Source organism: Urocampus carinirostris, chromosome 11 (genome assembly GCF_059441175.1).
Source record: "Urocampus carinirostris isolate Australia breed hairy pipefish chromosome 11, RoL_Ucar_1.0, whole genome shotgun sequence".
NCBI lineage: Eukaryota > Metazoa > Chordata > Actinopteri > Syngnathiformes > Syngnathidae > Urocampus > Urocampus carinirostris.
Window position 1 is genome coordinate 42,756,859 of NC_142359.1, and position 18,373 is coordinate 42,775,231.

Sequence of the window (18,373 nt, forward strand, 5' to 3'; positions counted from 1 at the left end):
GTGAATAGTATGGTAGCTGTCCATATTATTTGTTTTATTGATTATATTTCATTGTTGATGAAGAATGTTTGATTCTTGTGGTCAAAAGTTGAAGTCATGGATGTCTACAGGCCTTTCCACATGTTGCTCACAATAATATTTTAGTTTGTTGATTAACAAGAATAGTGGAAGATAAATTGGTCAGTTATAGTTTCAATGTACATCCATGTTGTATATTCGGACTGGTGCAAAATGACAGCTCTGTTGGATATAAAAAAAATGTTGTGCGAGTCATTAATCTTGGTGTGGCACACTGATTACAAGAAAATTTGCTCACATTTATTTTTTAGTTTATAGATGAACAAGAATAGTGCTAGATAAATAGGTGAGTTATACGATTTCAATGTCTATCCATGTTGTATATTTGGACCATTGTAAAATGACAGATCAGTTGGATGTAAAAAAATGCAACAATATTTCAGTTTAAAATGGATAAAAACTGATCGTTGGGATGGGCTCCAGCACCCCCGTGACACTACTGAGGATAAGTGATGCAAATCATGGATGGATGGAAAAACTGTCATGTTAACTTAACAATCCCAAATGTAGATACTTTTAAACACTTTGTGATTTTTTGCAGTAAATTTCGTCCAAAGGTTGTTCGAAAGCTGCATTTTGTTGTGTATTTTGTCACATTGTGATTATATTTTGTCTTCCACTATAGCCCTAGGTGTGAACAAATCAAAGCCATTTGATAGTCGTGATTTATTATATTTGCAGTGGTGAACAACTGGATTACAATTCAAAAAATCCCTCTACTATTCTATTCCACACCCTGTGTTGTCGGCCTCTTTAGCAATCGTGGTAACACACGTTGAACAGTATCTGTGTGCGGTTGTGTAACTTATGCGTTTCACGGCAGGCATGTATTAGGGGGCATTCATGAATGTAAAGGTAACATCATGTGTGCACATCAACATACTCTAGGCCTGGTACCTGACATCACAATGGATATTGTTTCTCATTAAGATACTAATAGTGATAAAATGTTCACTGAAGGCTGAGGAGACGTGCATCTTGACCAGGTTGAATATACACACAGCAGGACGGAGATGATAAATTAAACTATTATACTATATAATATATTATAATATAAAATTATCTGTTTCCCCTTTTCAGGGGATTTTTCCGCTCCTATAAGGGGACATGATAATTATTTGAGGGGCTGCCCCTCTTGCCACTGCATATAGCTGGCCTCTGTTTCAACACTTTTCCACAAAGTAGAGAAAGACAGAAAGATGTAAAGTATATGAGATTGTTTAAGTTGTATGTTTTGCTAGAGTTAAGATTTTATTACCAAATAAATCCAAACAGATTTTTTAAATGTGTATATATGAGGGGAGAGAATCACTGATGCTTCGGGCTTTCATTTTAGAGTTGCTTACAGGAGTATTTAATTTACAACAGGTGTGTTTTCAATTATTCTCGGTGGTCTGGGTTGGTAATAGTAAGTTTTTTTTTGGCTGGTTAACCCCAATGAGCAGGTTATCTGACCGTTATCTTGCTCTGCTTCATTTGGAGGGTCTTTCTCTGGAGGGGTGAGCAGCATTCCTGAGAAGAAAGACGTCTCTGGTATTGTTTATTATAATCATTTGTGGAATATACTTTTTTCCCTGCTACCTTGACTAAATTTTTTAAGTATGTCCTGAATAAACATCTCCGACTTCATTCTTCTGTTTCCAATCATTCATATTCAAAATGCCCAAAAAGTTAAATTTCCTCTTTCTCCTCAGGAAAGGCTTCCTCCTGGGCTTTGGTTTTATTTTTACAGGAGCCTCTCTGGGGCCCGTGTGCCCCCTGGTGGTCTTTTGATGTAGGTGCGAAAAATGTGGAGAAGCGGGTGAAAGCAGACTGCACTGAGTGGCAACAGAATTGGACTTAAGGACGGTTTGGGTTTCGGCATGTCTTCTTTCACTGGAAGCTTTTTTGCATGCACACATATCTGGGTTTCGTATTAGGTGTAATTCCAGTGAGCGACAGCAATCTTCACCCTAATACAAAGAAAGAACATGAGTGCATCAAGTCATTGGATTTTTGGTGTTTCATAAATGTTTCGAAATTCATTGCTCACAGTTAATGACTTAACAAAAATTGGTTACTTACATCACTAGAGGATGAACTCAGATAGCCTTTTCTGTGAGCAGAAGTTGATGAATGCCACCGACTGTTCATTGGGTAATCAGGGCATGCTTGTGGGGAGAAAAACACAATTGTATTTGCATAACGGATAAGAGAAAGTGATAAAAGGAGAGGCACACTTACATATGTCAAAACTGCCCTTTGGGAGCTGTGAATGCATTGAGATATCATTTAAGGGACAAAATTATTCCTTCATTGTTGATAATGCTTATGAAAAGCAAGTTGTCATACATAACACTATGTGCTTACATTGCTTAGTTTACCTGCAAAGCAGCAGACTGTTTGTTAAGGACAGATCTGTTAAAAAAAAAAAAAAAAGTGAGTTGTGAATATATACATGAAAGCATCACTTAACCTACTGTGGGGTTGAAGCCGGTATTGTAGTTTCATCCTTGGGGTATATTTTTGGTTTTTCACTCCCAAATTTATGATCTTAAGGGGTGAAAGCTGTTTTTTAAGTTTCTTTAATCATAAAAGTATTCCAACATATTGCTGAGATTTTACCATCCATTTCATTTTCATCCCAAATAAAACCAGGAAAGACAATCTCTTCGTTTTTCTGTTCGGTTCCCATCTGGTTCCAAGTGAAGTACGGACTGTGGTCCAGTTGAGTGAAACGGCAAAAGGTGTCTTGAGGTCTTGGAGGGACCAAAACATCAGTTGCTATTATTTCAGATGGGAGATTAGGTCATTAAAGTGTTCTCACTCATGAGTTGCAAATAAAGGTACTGAAGGTAAGGCCGTGTTAGAAGAAGGGACAATGTCTTCAAGCATCCGCCCAAGAACACAGAATGGCTGAAACAACAGTAAAACATAAAAAATAAAAATAAAAAAGGACGAAGATACAAATATTTAGGAATATCTGAATAGTCTACCAAGTCGTGATCTGGGTCCAAGGCTGCCTGAGGTTTAGAGGGCCAGCTAAAAAGGTGACTTCCTTGCTGAAAGGGTATCCCTGCCAAGATAAATATGATGGGATAAATATTAGAATGGCCTTTTTTCCATTGATAACAATGAAGTGAATAGAGATTAGATGTTGCGCTCAAAGATGAATGTGTAATAAAAACGTAAAAGAAAAATAATAAGAAAATTTGGATAAGCCTAAGTTGTAAGTCCATCTGAATATAGAGCAATGACAGATAATATTGGTAGCGCCATTTTGCAAAAGTAAGAAAAAAAAACATTCCTCAATACAAATGTAATACTTCTTTAGTCTTTTGTGCTTGTTTAGGCATTATAACATTTTTCTGTTTTCACCATTGTTGAATTACAATAGAACCGGGCGTTCACAGCTAATTACCTTAGGTTTCTATCCCTCACTATATGGCAACTCATGCAATTGCAACTTCACGTGGATACATTTTGTTTCCCGGTGGTCTACTGTACTAACAAACAGACCTGCTGAGGAGGTTGACAAGGGGCTGAGGTGTTCTGGTATGGGGGGCATGTGGTCGGCTGTGTTGTAGTCTGAGAAGGAGCACTTGGCCACTGGGGATAGCTTAAGACAGAAACACATTGTCTGAGTCCTTGAGTGTTTACAAAATATCTCTCAACATAGGTACAGAAACCTACCTCTATGTGATAAACTAAGTAATTACCTACACTTAATTGCAACAAAGCTTGCTTGGAATTGGCAAGAGGTTAGGCTTGCCCAAAGCTCATTCACTTATTCCTGCATGGTTTTTAAAGGGATATTCTGTATTATTTCACTACTAATGTTGCTGTATTGTGTCGTGCAACAGAAAACAAGTGCTAAAAGCACAAGGAAGAATACAAACTACAGAGGCTCAAAGTGAACAAACTGCAGCAATTTTATTCAATCAAGTTTTTGCAAAGTTTTTGGTGTCCGGGTACCCATAGCAGCAAGACGGGACGTACTGTAACTATGTCAGCTCCCTCTAAGTGAGGCTCACATTATGCAAAATAAATACAAATTTGTCGACCAATGAGTTTTTTTTTTTATTCACATTTAGCTGATAGTTCATGTTTTTTTTTAACTTAATATTATTTACAGCAATATTGTTTACCACTAGAAGTTGCTAAATAATACACTCTCCCTTGAAACAGTAATGTTTCACAAACCATGCACTAACCCATATTTTATATTGGAAATTAAACAAAAAACACTGAGCATTTTTTTATATCAAAATTATTTCTTATGCGCGGTAATACATTTCCTCTCTGGATTGTTTAAACTCTAAAATAATTCCTCACTGTTCATGACAGTGATTATAACAAAACATTTTTTAAACTCACTTGCCCAATCTTGAATGCTTGTGCGACAATATGTTTTGTCCTCCCACTTTGAAAACTAAAACAGAAAAGCAGTCGAGGTTTTTGATAGAGCAATCTGATGAAACCATTATCTATAGATGACTTGATTAAATCTTCTTGACCATAAGAAACAATTGTTTAGTCTTCAGGGAGTAAATTTGCCTCTAACCTTGGATATATGAGTATATGAGAAAATGAGTCTGACTCAAGAATGCTCAACTAGTGAGTTCAGTAAAAACTTTTTCTCATCACTCTTCTACCTCTGTTCAGGTTGTCCTTCAGCCAGACACAGCTGAGACGGAGTACACGGACTCATGGGCAGTACCAAAGACTCAGCACTGAAATTTTTCCCTTTCTTAGAGACCATCACTGATACTTGGGAAGGATCTAAAAGGACATAAGAGTATAATAAATTCATACTAACGTATATTCACATAAATTACAGCAACAGGTCAATACTTCTACCTTTAAGTGCTTCCTTTGCAGCTATTTGGTTGACCATAAACATCGTCACAAGGTCCATACTTGTTGATGAACAGATATTTGGGGAGGGAGGTTTGGTAACTTCCAGGTCTTTCAATTTTTTTTGCATTTTCCTTTTGTGGAAGAATTCCTTACACAAGAGGGAGATTAATACATGAATCGATTGTCAAGCTAACGCTGTCATATATTTCAGTGTTGGCTGGGCCTACTTGTTGCTTTTTTATATCATTTTTCATCATAAGTCGGCTCCTGTACAAAAGGTTACATCAGGACAACATTATTTCAACATTGTTGAAGGAAAACAATGTTTAAGCTTAGCACGAGCCATTACATGTTGTATAAACTTACCTCGAGCCGCCAACCCAGTTCATTTTCGACGACAATAATGTGAGGAAAAAAAAGAATTCGCCAACTACCTAAACACTTTACAAATATACAACAGCGCAGTGACGTTTCTTATACGATTTTGGAACAGTTTGCGAGCATAACATATAACAAAATTATAATGTGTTTGGTAAAATAAATATCAATTTATATCTACTAAAACTAGTCCTAGGCGTGGGTCGTCTTTAATGGTAACAACAGTGCAAGCCGGGGAAAAAAGCCTACTATTATTAAATTCGTGTATTTCAAAAGAAATGTTTGCGTGTTGCCTTTGAGAGTAGCTGCTTTATTTTGAAAATTATACCCGGAAGTGTAACGTTTCGTCTAAATACGTGGTAATAAGCCTCAAAGCAGGATGTAGCGGTACGCCTTTGGACCGTTTTTATTTTAATTTTAGTGGCTGTCATCTAAGCAGTGAGTTAATTTACGGCAATGACCGTTCGGGGTCTTCCATAAAAGCCGAAAAACGTCCTAAAAATGTCTAACATTCTTAATGCTGCGTCTAAAGTGAAATGGGACCGCTCGGCTGTAGCCAAGCGAGTCGTGTTTGTGGCGGCGGCTGCTTACGGCGTCAGAACTATCTATCCGCTCATCTGTAGGCAGCTTACAAAAAAACAAACCGCAGACGAATCTCTGTGTTCGTTTAAATGCCAAAACTCTTTAAAGGTGTCTCCCGGGGTCAACACCGAATTCTTGAAGCAGATCTTCGAACTTGCCAAAATCCTTTTCCCGAAGCTGGTGTCAAAGGAACTCGCTTTGCTCTCGATGCATTCTGTGGCTTTGATCTCCAGAACCTTTCTGTCCATCTACGTAGCAGGCTTGGACGGTAAAATCGTGAAGACTATCGTGGAGAAGCAACCACGGAGCTTCATGATCCAGCTCATCAAATGGCTCCTCATCGCCATCCCTGCCACGTTCGTCAACAGCGTCATCCGCTTCTTAGAGTGCAAGCTGGCCCTGGCTTTTCGAACCCGTCTGGTGGACCACGCTTATCAAACTTACTTCACCGATCAGACCTACTACAGAGTCAGCAACATGGATGGGAGGCTGGCAAACCCTGACCAATCCCTCACAGAGGATGTTCTGATGTTCTCGCAGTCGATGGCCCACCTGTACTCCAACCTCACCAAGCCCATTCTGGACGTGATGCTCACCTCTTACACCCTCATCCGTACGGCCCGGTCCCGGGATGCCAATGCCAGCGGGCCAACGGTGCTGGCAGGCTTAGTGGTCTTCGTTACCGCCAAGGTTCTCCGGGCGTGTTCGCCAAAATTTGGGAAGCTTGTAGCTGAGGAGGCTCATCGCAAAGGATTCCTGCGTTATGTGCACTCCAGGATCATTGCCAATGCAGAAGAAATTGCTTTCTATAGGGGTCATAAGGTATGTCAGCTATACACTCCTCTTTTTTTCCATTAAGTTTTTAAAGCCAGTGGAACAGGCCACTTATTAGAATTTTCTTTATTGTAATTTATACCAATGAGGGAATAATTGTATGCAACACAATTAGGCATGCAATCCAAGGTTATATATATAATACAGTACCAGCTGAAGGCTCTTAAATTTGAAGTTCGGGAGACTGGAGAGTAAATAATGCATTAGAGTAATCAAGACGAGAGGTACAAACGCATGAATTATAATCTCCGCATCGGACTAAGAACAGCATAGGGCGAATTTGATCAATGTTGCGAATATGGAAAAAAACTATTCGAGTAATATTCTTAACATGTGTTTGTAAGGACAGATTGGGGTCAAATGTGACATCTAAATCTTTGACTGAGTCACTCTGGATGATAATGTTCAGAGCGGTTTTTGAGAACAAGTCACGGCATTTAGATGGATCAATAACTAACATTTCAGTCTTTTCAGAGTAAAGGCGCAAGACGTTGAGTGACATTCACTCTTTTCTCTCAGTGAGGCTAACATTTCAGTCTTTTCAGAGTAAAGGCGCAAGACGTTGAGTGACATTCACTCTTTTCTCTCAGTGAGGCAAGCCTCCAAATTTCCACAATTTAGTGTGGCAGATTCTTCCAACAGAAAATATAGTTGAGTGTCATCTGCGTAGCAATGGAAACTGATATTATACTTGCGAATAATATCACCTAATGGAAGCATGTAAATGCTGAAAAGAAGGGGGCCAAATATTGAACCCTGTGGAACACCACAGGTAACTCTGAAGGGCTCAGATGTCAATTCACTATATTTAACACAATGGGTCCTATCTTAGAGGTAGGATCCGACCCATAATAGGACAGTTCCTGAGAGCTCCCTTAGCTTAGCAACATGGCCCGATCGACAGCCCCGCTTTTGTTTGCGACCCCTACGCCATCTCCGCCGCTTCGTAAGTGGGTTGGCCACCCACGGAGATCCGGCAACCCTTTGTATTTCTTGCAGGATATCAAAAGTGGCTTAAAAAGTGCCAAAAAAGTCATAATTTAGACTCAGACCCAAATTTATAAGTTCCTCGCGACTAAAGGTATTATTGGCCAAACATGTGTCCAAAAAAGAAAGCAAAATAGACAAGAGAACGGTAATAAATATAAAATTAGTTGAATAGGTCTGAGCCACTGCGTCCATGCGCATCGCCATAATCATCGTCAAAGACGCACTGTCATTTATTTTTTCAAATATCGTTTTTGGAGGTTAGCCTACACATGTGAAGGATGGACTTTAGTTTTACCGACTATTGACATTTTTGGAGTCAAATATTTTCTCTTTAAAATATATGGAGACTTAATCCAGTGTCCAAACACTACAATTTTTTTTTTTTCATATTTACTCAAAAAATATATATATTTTAATCTTTTGTCCTCTGTTTAGTCTTTGTCATACGTTTATCCCGGTGTACCACACTTAGTTTTGATCATTTTATTATAAAAGATGTTCACTACATATTTATCAATGACAATAAAGATAACACTCTAAATTTGCCAGAAATTTTTGAGTTTAGTTGGAGTACAACTAAACTGACGATACCAAGAATGGAGGCCTCAAATGTCAAATTGAATTCTGAATCCCACTGTGTAGAAAGGTTCCTCTATAATGGTTCTTCTAATTAACAGTCCTTCAATGTGGGGTGTGTCATCTGACGTGTCCTAAAAAAGTTGTTAGTTGAATCTTCCTCCATTAACTATTTGTCAACGATGCTCGACTAATTTCAAAGAGCACTTATGCCTTATATTCCACTGCACTTTTCTGCTTTAATCTAACTTTCAGCAGAGCTGTTCGGGGCGGAATACATTCGGTAAAAGGAATAGAGTGTGCTGATGAGTGACGTTATACTCGTCCTCTAAAGGTTGTTTTTTTGTCCGTGTAGCATAAAAAATGTGAAAATAAGAAAAGGCTTATTTAAAGTACAGTCCAAAAGCCCCCCAAAAAGATGAAAAAAGAATACTTTATTTAAACACATCTAAGGAATGTGCGTACTTGCAAACACATCGTGAATTAGTTGACGGAGGCTGCAATAATTGACACAAGCTAGGAGATGGTGGCCGCAAAAAACAAAGTTCAAATTACGTACAACTCCTTTAAACAATTTAAATCCCTTTTTCCAGATATATTTACACCCCCACATTTTTTGTTTACCCAATCAATCAAGAACAAAATTGAAATAATGATCTGATCTTAAAATAATATTTGGTTCCAGCTTCAGAAACCTTTGTAAAAAAAGAAACCCGACCAATTTACATGTTAAGTCTGTAAACAACCACACTGCAGCTCAATCCCTGCAACAGGTGGAGATGCGACAGCTCCAAAAGTGCTACCGGGCCCTGGCTGAGCAGATGAACCTGATCCTCTCCAAGCGCTTGTGGTACATCATGATCGAACAGTTCCTCATGAAATACGTATGGAGCGCCTGCGGTTTGGTCATGGTTGCCGTGCCCATCATCACCGCCACTGGTTACGCCGACAGTGGTAACAACAATATAGCAATGTTTTTTTCTGTTTTTAGGATGACTGTAAAAGTTTTGTTATTCTAGAAACTGACGATGGTCACCCACAAAAAATGGTGAGCGAAAGGACAGAGGCCTTTACCATCGCCCGGAACCTTCTTGCCTCGGGTGCTGACGCCATCGAGAGGATTATGTCCTCCTACAAAGAGGTGAAGTTTTTTTGTTGTTGGATTTACAACAGATCCTTGGGATACGGCGACCCCGCCTTATTATGTTTTCTTTTCATTTGTGGGTTATCAGTTTTTTTGGGCCTCTCTTTGTTATTTTTCTACTATATGACACCAACTACTTATTTATCACATTCCAACTTTGTGATGACCGTGCCTATGTAGTTACGTCTCTAAGATGCCTGTCTGCCATTGGTCGTCGTCATATAATGTCATCATATAATATCTGCTATTGGTTTCACAGTGTCATGAAAATGCCAATATACAATTGGCTGAACTATCTATTTATCTATCGACCGACCGACTGACCTACCTACCTACCTACCTGCCTACCTACCCACCCAATCAATCATAGCCGTGCCACCTGTTTTCAATTATTCATCAATACAACCATCCAACCCATGCGCCCTTACCCCTTTCATTTCTTTCACTGCCTCTTGCACCTCCCATGTTTCCACAGGCTTCACATTTTAATCACCCAACACGGGCATTCTCCCCATACCACCGATTGCCTCGACTCTCACTTCTCTCCCATCCTCCACTTTTAACAACCCCTCAAAATACTCCGCCCATCTCGTCCTGACTGCACTACTACTAACCAGAAATCTACCCTCCTTATTTTCACTTTCTCTTCCTTTCCAGACTCGCTCTTTCTTACTCTTTTCACTTTTCTAGAACACTTTTCTCCTTTCCTCAAAAGTTCACTCCTATCTTTCGACACCATTCATCATTTGTTTTCCTTTTCGCTGCTTCCACTACTGTTTTTACCAATCTTCACTGTATACTTTTCATACGCATCACCACTCTTATCTTGCAGCCACTCCTCAAAGGCACGGCTCTTTTCTGTCAAAGCCTCTGAGACCTCATCATTCCACCATTCACTTCTTTTCCTAATACCTCGACCAACTTTTCTCATTCCACACACTTCTTTCACACTCCTCAACACTGCCTTTTAGACCACTTCCACAGACGTACCACTCATTTCACCTCTGTAAACATGCACATCCAACAATCTACTTAACATCCCTTTCCTAACTACTACATAATCCATCAGTGCTCTGTCCACCATCTCACCACCATCCACTCTACAAAGGTATACTTATTTACGTCCCTCTTTTTAAACAATGTATTTGCAATCACCAACTAATTTTCCACTCATAACTCAATCAATTTCTTCCAACTCTCATTTCCCCACTCTCATTTCTTCCTGGTACTCCATATCTACCAATCACATTTTCAACCGTTCCATCACCCACTCTAGCATTCAGGTCACCTAGTATTACCACTTTCCACCCTTCTTTCGCATTTGCCACACATTCGGACAAATCCTTCCAGAACTCCTCTCTCTCCTCAGCACTTCTTTCTCAACCAGGTCCATATGCACTTATGAACATCCATACTTTTACACCCCACTTTTACCTCACCCACATCAATCTGAGAGATATTTCTTTCCACTCTCCCAGTTTTTCCTTTGCTTTCTCACTCACAAGCACAACCACTCCTTCTAACATGTCCACCCGTAACTCCAAACTTTCTACCATACACAGGGATCAGAATTTTCCGCGGATCCGCGGATTTCCGCTGTTTTTGAACCCCAAAGGTCATTCCCGTAAATCGTCTAAATTCGACGAGAAAATATTTTGGAGGGGTGTGGTATGATACGTGACTGTTTCATCACCCCAAGTTAGCATTTAGACCATTGGTCGATAGGTTCGCTGATAACCAATCAGCGGAGCTTTTGTTCAGAGCATTGGCTTTCTCAAACATGGCGCTCCTTCCGGTCTTTTCAAACGGTGAAATGAGTGTTTGAAAAAGTAAATATGAAAATACTAAGAAAAGAAGACGAGGCTTTTGTCTCCGAGATTGATAAAGGAATCAAGAATAAATTTAAGTGGTCATGGCTGGAGAAGACTGTCACAGTAAACGTTAAAATCGGCGCAAAGATCGAGGAAGTTACAGAAACTTTGAGCCAGTTCATCGCAAAGTGTGATGTTCCAGGGAAAGCAAAGTGTCTATACTGTGTCGATCTGATCAATTATGGTACGCGAGGTTGTGTGGCACTGATCGATCATGCTAAAATGAACAAGCACAAAGCAAAAATAGCTTGCCGGCGATCAAATTATGCATTCGGATCCGCATTTAAAACCGGCAGCCACCGGTTCAACATTATTGGCCGTTGCAAATCCTTCCACTTCAAATACTAGCAGCAGTCAACCACTGGTTCCCCTGTGTGACAGAAAATCCCAATCTGAGGTATTTATAAATCTATTTATTTATGAAATGATTTTATCTTTTGTGTTTATACAATATTTAGAACAGATTTCCAAAAAAGCACATCACTACCTTCGCTAAGAAATGAAAATGATCTGCATGAATGAAGATGAGTAAACACAGGTACATACTGATGGCAGATGGAAAACAGTGATGTCATATCCATGCAATGAATGTTATAAGTAGACTTATAATAAACTTAATTTTAAAGTATTGTTCTGTTATATATTCTGATTATCAATCCTTAATACTTTGCAACAATGGTTTTGCGATGAGTTGTCTCATTGTGTTTCAAGTTGTGAAAAATGGGGCAGGCGACTTTATGGCTGGGCAGGCAACTTTTCAGAGTTGTCTGCTCGGGTGTCCGGTAACTTTTTGTCACAAGTTTCAGACACTGCCATATCACTTGATTTTGATTGTAGTTCATTGTTGATGAAGAATAGTTTAAATGTCCACTTTGCGGGCATGGTCCAAAGTAAACATCTCCGTCTAAAGTTACTATGTGTATTGTGAGTAGACCTAAGACATGCGTCTGCTCTGAACGACCTGACTGAAACCACATCACCACTTTGATAGTTCCATTATTGTGATCATGTGCTGTTGCCACAAAAGTAAATCGGTGAGTTGTAAAAAATACAATTGATAGATTAATATAAATCTTGTTGATGTGTTTATATTTTTAAGGCTTTCGAAATTGGATTAAACACCTTTTAACTCTAATTAAGACCTTGTTTTTAGAAAAAATAACGTCGTCCTTCATTTGTCCTATGATGGGGACATTTCTTTTGTTACAACAATAAGACAGTGAATAATGAATAACAGCTAGAATATGAACAGTATAAACAAGTATTTAGAAATGTCATTGGTGAATAGTATGGTAGCTGTCCATATTTTTTTTTTTGCTTTTATTTCATTGTTGATGAAGAATGGTTGATTCTTATGGTCAAAAGTTGAAGTCATGGATGTCTACAGGCCTTTCCACATGTTTCTCACAATAATTTTTTAGTTTGTTGATTAACAAGAATAGTGGAAGATAAATTGGTCAGTTATACAGTTTCAATGTACATCCATGTTGTATATTCGGACTGATGCAAAATGACAGCTCTGTTGGATATAAAAAAAAATGTTGTGCGAGTCATTAATCTTGGTGTGGCACACTGATTTACAAGAAAATTTGAAAGTGGCACTCCACACCGAAAAGGTTGCTCACCCCTGGTGTAGAGAGAGTCCACAGTTTTAAATTCGTGGGTGTGCACATCTCCGAAGACCTCTCCTGGTCTGCAAACACCACAGCGGTGGTAGGGAAGGCCCAGCAGCGAGTCCATTTCCTGAGATAGCTCAGGAAAAATCATCTGAAACCGCAGCTGCTGGTGTCCTTTTACAGAGCCACAGTGGAGAGCATTCTGGCATACTGCATTACGTTGTGGTATGCTGGGTGCACAGCGGCAAACAGGAAAACACTTCAGAAGGTCATCAACACTTCCCAGGGAATCGTTGGTTGCTCTCTGCCCAGTCTGAAGGACATTTTCTGCTCTCGCTATCTCAGCAGAGCAGGAAACATCCCCGATGACTCTTCTCACTCCGCCCACCACCTATTTGATCTGCTGCCCTCCGGCAGACGCTACGGGTCACACAAAACAAAAACAAACCGACTCAGAGATAGTTTCTACCCCAGAGCCACCAGCACCCTAAATACACACTGAACAAAAAAAACTGAAACTTTCCACAAATGCTCTTTAAGGAGGAATACCTGCAAACACACTACCCCATAGTGCAAACACACCACCTCATACAGATGTATAATTTGTATTCATGCCTATGCTTACTTTGCACAATGTTGCCCATTTTGCACTACCGCATACATTAATGTAGCGAATATGGGTGGTAAATAAATTATTTTAACAAACAATTTACTGACCAATTGAATTAAAGAGTATTCTTTTCAAAACACGTCCCGCCTTTTTGGAGCACCACATATGTTTTTAGATCACTATGTCTGGAAAACGGTTGAAAAACCTTGTTTAGTTATCTTGAAGGGTGGCTACACACTAGGTGAGTTCTCATCTCATCTCATCAGCTGCACCGCTTATCCTCAGTAGGGTTGCGGGGGTGCTGGAGCCCATTCCAGCAATCATCGGGCAGAAGGCAGGGGACACCCTGAACTGGTTGCCACGGGGACAGACAACTCACTCGCTCATTTTAATCAGGACACACACACTCTTGGATTTTTTGACTTTTTCTTTTACTAATCATCTACTGAAGAAGCTTGAATAGAAGACAAATCAATAATAAGAAAATAAAACTTAGACAACTTGAAGTTTAGAACTTCAACTGGTACCATTTGGATAGACAGCAACATTGGTTTGATTATTGCGTTATTATATTTTGTTAGAATTCCCCCTTTTACGTCACACCAATACCAATACCTAGCAAAAATGAGATGCTCTGCCGACAAGGCAATGGAAAAATCAGATTTCCCAGTGTGATTTCAGGACTTTTTTTCTTTCTTTTATTTTTTTCAAAACTAGAAACATTGATGGTTTAACTTCGTTAGAAAAATACATCAGACATAGCAGCCTGAAGTCAAGTCATGTCATGTTTGGTGAGTTACCCCGGCTTTATATTTTCCCAGTATCTTGTTTTCGACTGATGTTGATGTTTCTTTGATGAGTCTATTTTTAAATTCAATTCAGTTCAAAGTGTTTATTGTCATATGCACAGTAAAGAACCACGTTTCCCTGCACAATGAAACTCTTAAATTGCTGTCCACACAGTTGTCAGCGAAAAAGAAAATATAGATTTAAGAAATGGTTGGCATTTCTTGAGTCCCAAGAGTTTAACTTTCCTAATGATATGTGGAATGACGCATTTGAGTGATTGGTGACATTGTACAGACACAGTGTCCGTACGTGTCTGAGACACGTATTTGCTTCTTTGCGAGCCGTTGGAATTTTAAAAAGTTTGACTGAACTATCTGACTGTTTTGTTGACCTTCCATAGTCTGGTGTGCCTTTTGTATTGAAAATATAGGACAAAAAACAAATCTTGGGGGGTGCGCCTTATTGTTGTGAAAATACGGTACTTTATTATGTCCGATTGTCCAGTGTAACGACACCATGGCCTCCTGGTGTGCAAGTGTTGATGCAAATGATTTCACTGTCAAATTGGAATTAATGGCACATAGAGTTCGGCATGTTTTGGAGTTGTTGTAATACATTTCGGGACATTACCGTAATTTAAGACCCTGGATCTAGAAGAGCATTGTAGTCTGAAACTCGCTCTAATTTAGTCCGAAAACAAAATCCATTTGACGCATTTTTAACGGTGAACGGTTAAGAGGTGCTTAGCTCTTTGTTTCACCTGTGCTCAGAATAATCATTTGGGCCCGCCAGGTCTTTCCGGACTGCCATGACAATGTTGGCAAGTTGTTTGACAGCTTCCTGTACGTTCCCATCTGAAAATTGACGGCAACTGTCCCTGAGTATTCGCTGATTATCATTAGTAAGTCTGCTGAACCAATTACAACAGGAACAATTTCCTCAATGTCTGGGTGGTTGCCAGGCATCTTCTGGAAACTGGTTGTATCGTGAGGTTTTTTTGTTGTGACGTTACATTTTTGACAGGATTTCTCTAAGTGACAGCTCAAGTTCCGATTTATTAGGGGAGGTGCGCCATGTCCAAGGGTGTGTTGATGACCATATGGACTACATCGTCTGCGCTTCATGAGCGGTACACGATTTTCATCGTCACTTTGAGACTCTTGGAGCCCAGCCCAGCCATCTCCGGGCAGTGGGCAGGGGACACCCTGAACTGGTTGCCAGCCAATCGCAGGGCACACGGGGACAGACAACTCACTCGCTCATTCACACCTAGGGACAATTTGGACTGGCCAATTCACTCGAAAATGCATGTTTTTGGAACGTGGGAGGAAACCGGAGTGCTTGGAGGAAACCCACGCAAGCACGGGGAGAACATACAAACTCCGCACAGGAAGTCTGGAGCTGGATTTGAACCCACGCAGGAGGTTCCGATGACATGAACTGTGCCGCACAAGCGCTAACCACTGCCCCGCCGTGCTGCCCTTATCTATCTATCTATCTATCTATCTATCTATCTATCTATCTATCTATCTATCTATCTATCTATCTATCTATCTATCTATCTATCTATCTATCTATCTATCTATCTATCTATCTATCTATCTATCTATCTATCTACCTTTATTGGCAAGACTTAACAGATATTTGTCGTGTTCATTGTCAGCTTGTAGATTCAATAACCTTGTGTCGGTTTGTTAGTCCGCTAATTCTGCAATTTGTTATTTTAATTGACAAATTTGGCGCTGCGCAATTTTACTTATTGTTCCCTGACAGTGTGTGTACTTGCCGTAAGTTGTTAGGTTAAAATGACAAATATTTCGTGCAATTCAGCTCGGTCAGGCTTGGCAGTCTCTGCTTCGGTTAGCTGGCGGCTAAGCTGTGCCGAAGCGGGCTAATTTGCCGTTAGTGCTTTGCTAGCCTGTTCAAGTTTTTGTTTACTCAGTTTACAATGGGCAACACGTTTTAGTACAAGACAACTTCGGATTTGTGCTGCGTTTTGAAAATTTCCGCTTCTTGGATTTCATTGGTCAGTCGCGGAATGTTGATATGAAGGATTTGTGACGTGGCACCTTCTGTGTCGTCTAAATCATCTGGAATGAGATGATGAGTCGCGGCCCGCACGGACAGATCGCAGATCATCCATGTTTGGATTATATTTATGATATCTATAAATGAATGACGACTACCTCCTTTTAACTGATTGACAAAGAAAACAGTTGTTTTAAGTTAGTCGCTGCTTAAAAGTTGAGTTTGCGCTTCGCTGAGTTATAATGTTGACCAGATTGTAATCACGCAAGTGCAACTTGGCCAAATCTAGTTCCCATTAAAATGTAAATGGTTCCCAAAATAAAAAATTGTCATCCCCTTTGGGAACGTTTTTTTAAGAAATGTTATTTAGCTGTGCTAATCATAAGTGAAACCACAAAGCAAAACTAAATTTGGTTGTTTTGAAACTAAATGCTGTTTTAAGACACCTTAGACTTAAGGGGTATTCAATTTAATTAAAGTATTCAAAATGTTTTGCATTTAGTTAATTTTAAAGCAATTGTCTGGAGCTGTCACTGCTGCTTCAATGTTCATGCGGATAATTGCATCTCGGGAATGCCTGTAATTTTCAGCAAACTCATATTTAGAATTTTTTGTCAATTCTTTCACAATTGGGCTTGGAATTGGCCTCTTCTCAATAAAATTTATAGTTTCAACTCTAAGTGACACAAATTTGATTACGCGCTATTGACCTGCGCTTTGCTTTCACACGAGTTTTAACAGTTAACTCTTTATGGATGCAATTTTACACACTTTGTTGGCATACAGGCTGAAGCTACGTTGCGTAATCACGTTGGTACGTACGTGTAACAAAGACGTGTGGGTGTGTCGTGCATAACCAGCGCCAATGAGCCGCAACTCAAAATGACCGTAGCCTGGTGTGTTTTATGCCATAGAAAAGAGGCACTCAAGAGAAGAGCAAATACTAAAAATAATGAGAATTTCTCACTGCATGCAGCCAACAAGTTAAAACATTTGTTTGTTTTTTTCTTTCGTTATCTCGTTTACATGTTGGTTTTATGATTGATGACACTTTAATACTGTGTATCATGTGTATGTTTTTAGTTTTCCCGGTTTGAAGACGTTTTTTTACCGAAGAATAAACCCGTTAAGGAAAACCACTTGTAGTCGTGCTTCTGGAGGGAGTTACAGCAGGCCTCCTCTTTTGCAAATCTTAAAGGTTCACCATTTTTATTTATTTTTTTCAAATAAGCACGGGTCCATTTTTTATGACGGTCGTGTGCAAGGCTAGTCAACATATGTAAAGTTGGTGTTCTTTTGTCCAAACACAAAACTCAGCATTTTTCAAGACATCACAAAGCGGTTTTGTCACATCATCTGCCAGTACCTCAGTGCGTCTTGTGGTTGATTAATCTAGGAGTGGGATTTGTTTGATTTTTGTTGTCATTTCCTCCTTTTGTTTTCCTTCAAACATTGCTGCTATCACCTCAGTCATACACTCTTTTATTATTTCTGCATCAGAGAAAGGCTTTTTATGTTTGGCCAATACCCACGACACTCTTAGTGAGCACTCCATTGCAATTTGTTGTTGTGTCATAGATTTAACAAAATCCTTGCTGGACTGTTGATATGACTGCTACAACCTGTTAATTTCTTGCCTTCTCAGGTCTGAATTAGAAGGAAACATTTTTTCGAAAGAGCTGTACTCTTTAGTATAAAGGGCACCGCTCTATATTCCGAAGCGCAGCTCTCTCTCTCTCTCTCTCTCTTTCTCTCTCTCTCTCTCTCTCTCTCTCTCTCACTCACTCACTCACTCACTCACTCACTCACTCACACACACAGTACGCCAAGAGTGAATTCAACAAAGTTGGGAACATGAGAGATATTTGACTAAAAATGAAAGAGAATTTAGCGATGCAATAGTAGCGCATGGCGATAATCAAATTCAAACTAACAACAAATAGCAATAAGGGCTAAAAAGGCAGACTTTTTCGGATTTTTTAAGATACATCCGTTTAATGGGCCCCAGGAAACACATTTTATTTTTTGCATTATGTCT

General features: G+C 39.5%; 2 protein-coding genes across 4 annotated transcripts in view; one reads left to right on the forward strand and one right to left on the reverse strand.

Annotated features, from left to right (window-relative positions):
• Nucleotides 1-729: 729 nt before the first annotated feature.
• On the reverse strand, nt 730-6,306 carry redic1 (regulator of DNA class I crossover intermediates 1). Of its 3 annotated transcripts, none has more exons than XM_088346834.1 (14): nt 5,284-6,287; nt 5,145-5,184; nt 4,918-5,065; nt 4,713-4,839; nt 4,435-4,489; nt 3,577-3,676; nt 3,054-3,133; nt 2,885-2,973; nt 2,683-2,816; nt 2,538-2,610; nt 2,442-2,475; nt 2,302-2,326; nt 2,143-2,228; nt 730-2,030 (listed from the first exon to the last, which is right to left on the reverse strand). In XM_088346834.1, exons 1-14 carry the CDS (start codon nt 5,304-5,306, stop codon nt 1,674-1,676), a joined length of 1,371 nt encoding a protein of 456 aa, XP_088202960.1. In that variant the 5' UTR covers nt 5,307-6,287; the 3' UTR covers nt 730-1,673. The 3 variants fall into 3 exon arrangements, 1 of the variants encoding a protein (XP_088202960.1); XR_015851960.1 differs by having other exon boundaries at nt 1,998-2,030; nt 2,428-2,475; nt 5,284-6,306; XR_015851961.1 differs by lacking the exon at nt 4,435-4,489 and having other exon boundaries at nt 1,881-2,030; nt 5,284-6,295.
• Nucleotides 5,626-18,373, forward strand: part of abcd2 (ATP binding cassette subfamily D member 2) — a 62,137-nt gene continuing 49,389 nt past the window's right edge. The window contains exons 1-3 of the mRNA XM_088346830.1: nt 5,626-6,699; nt 9,051-9,231; nt 9,297-9,418. Of these exons, the coding sequence (XP_088202956.1) occupies nt 5,797-6,699; nt 9,051-9,231; nt 9,297-9,418 (1,206 nt within the window). The 5' untranslated portion in view covers nt 5,626-5,796. The remainder of the gene's footprint in view (nt 6,700-9,050; nt 9,232-9,296; nt 9,419-18,373) is intronic.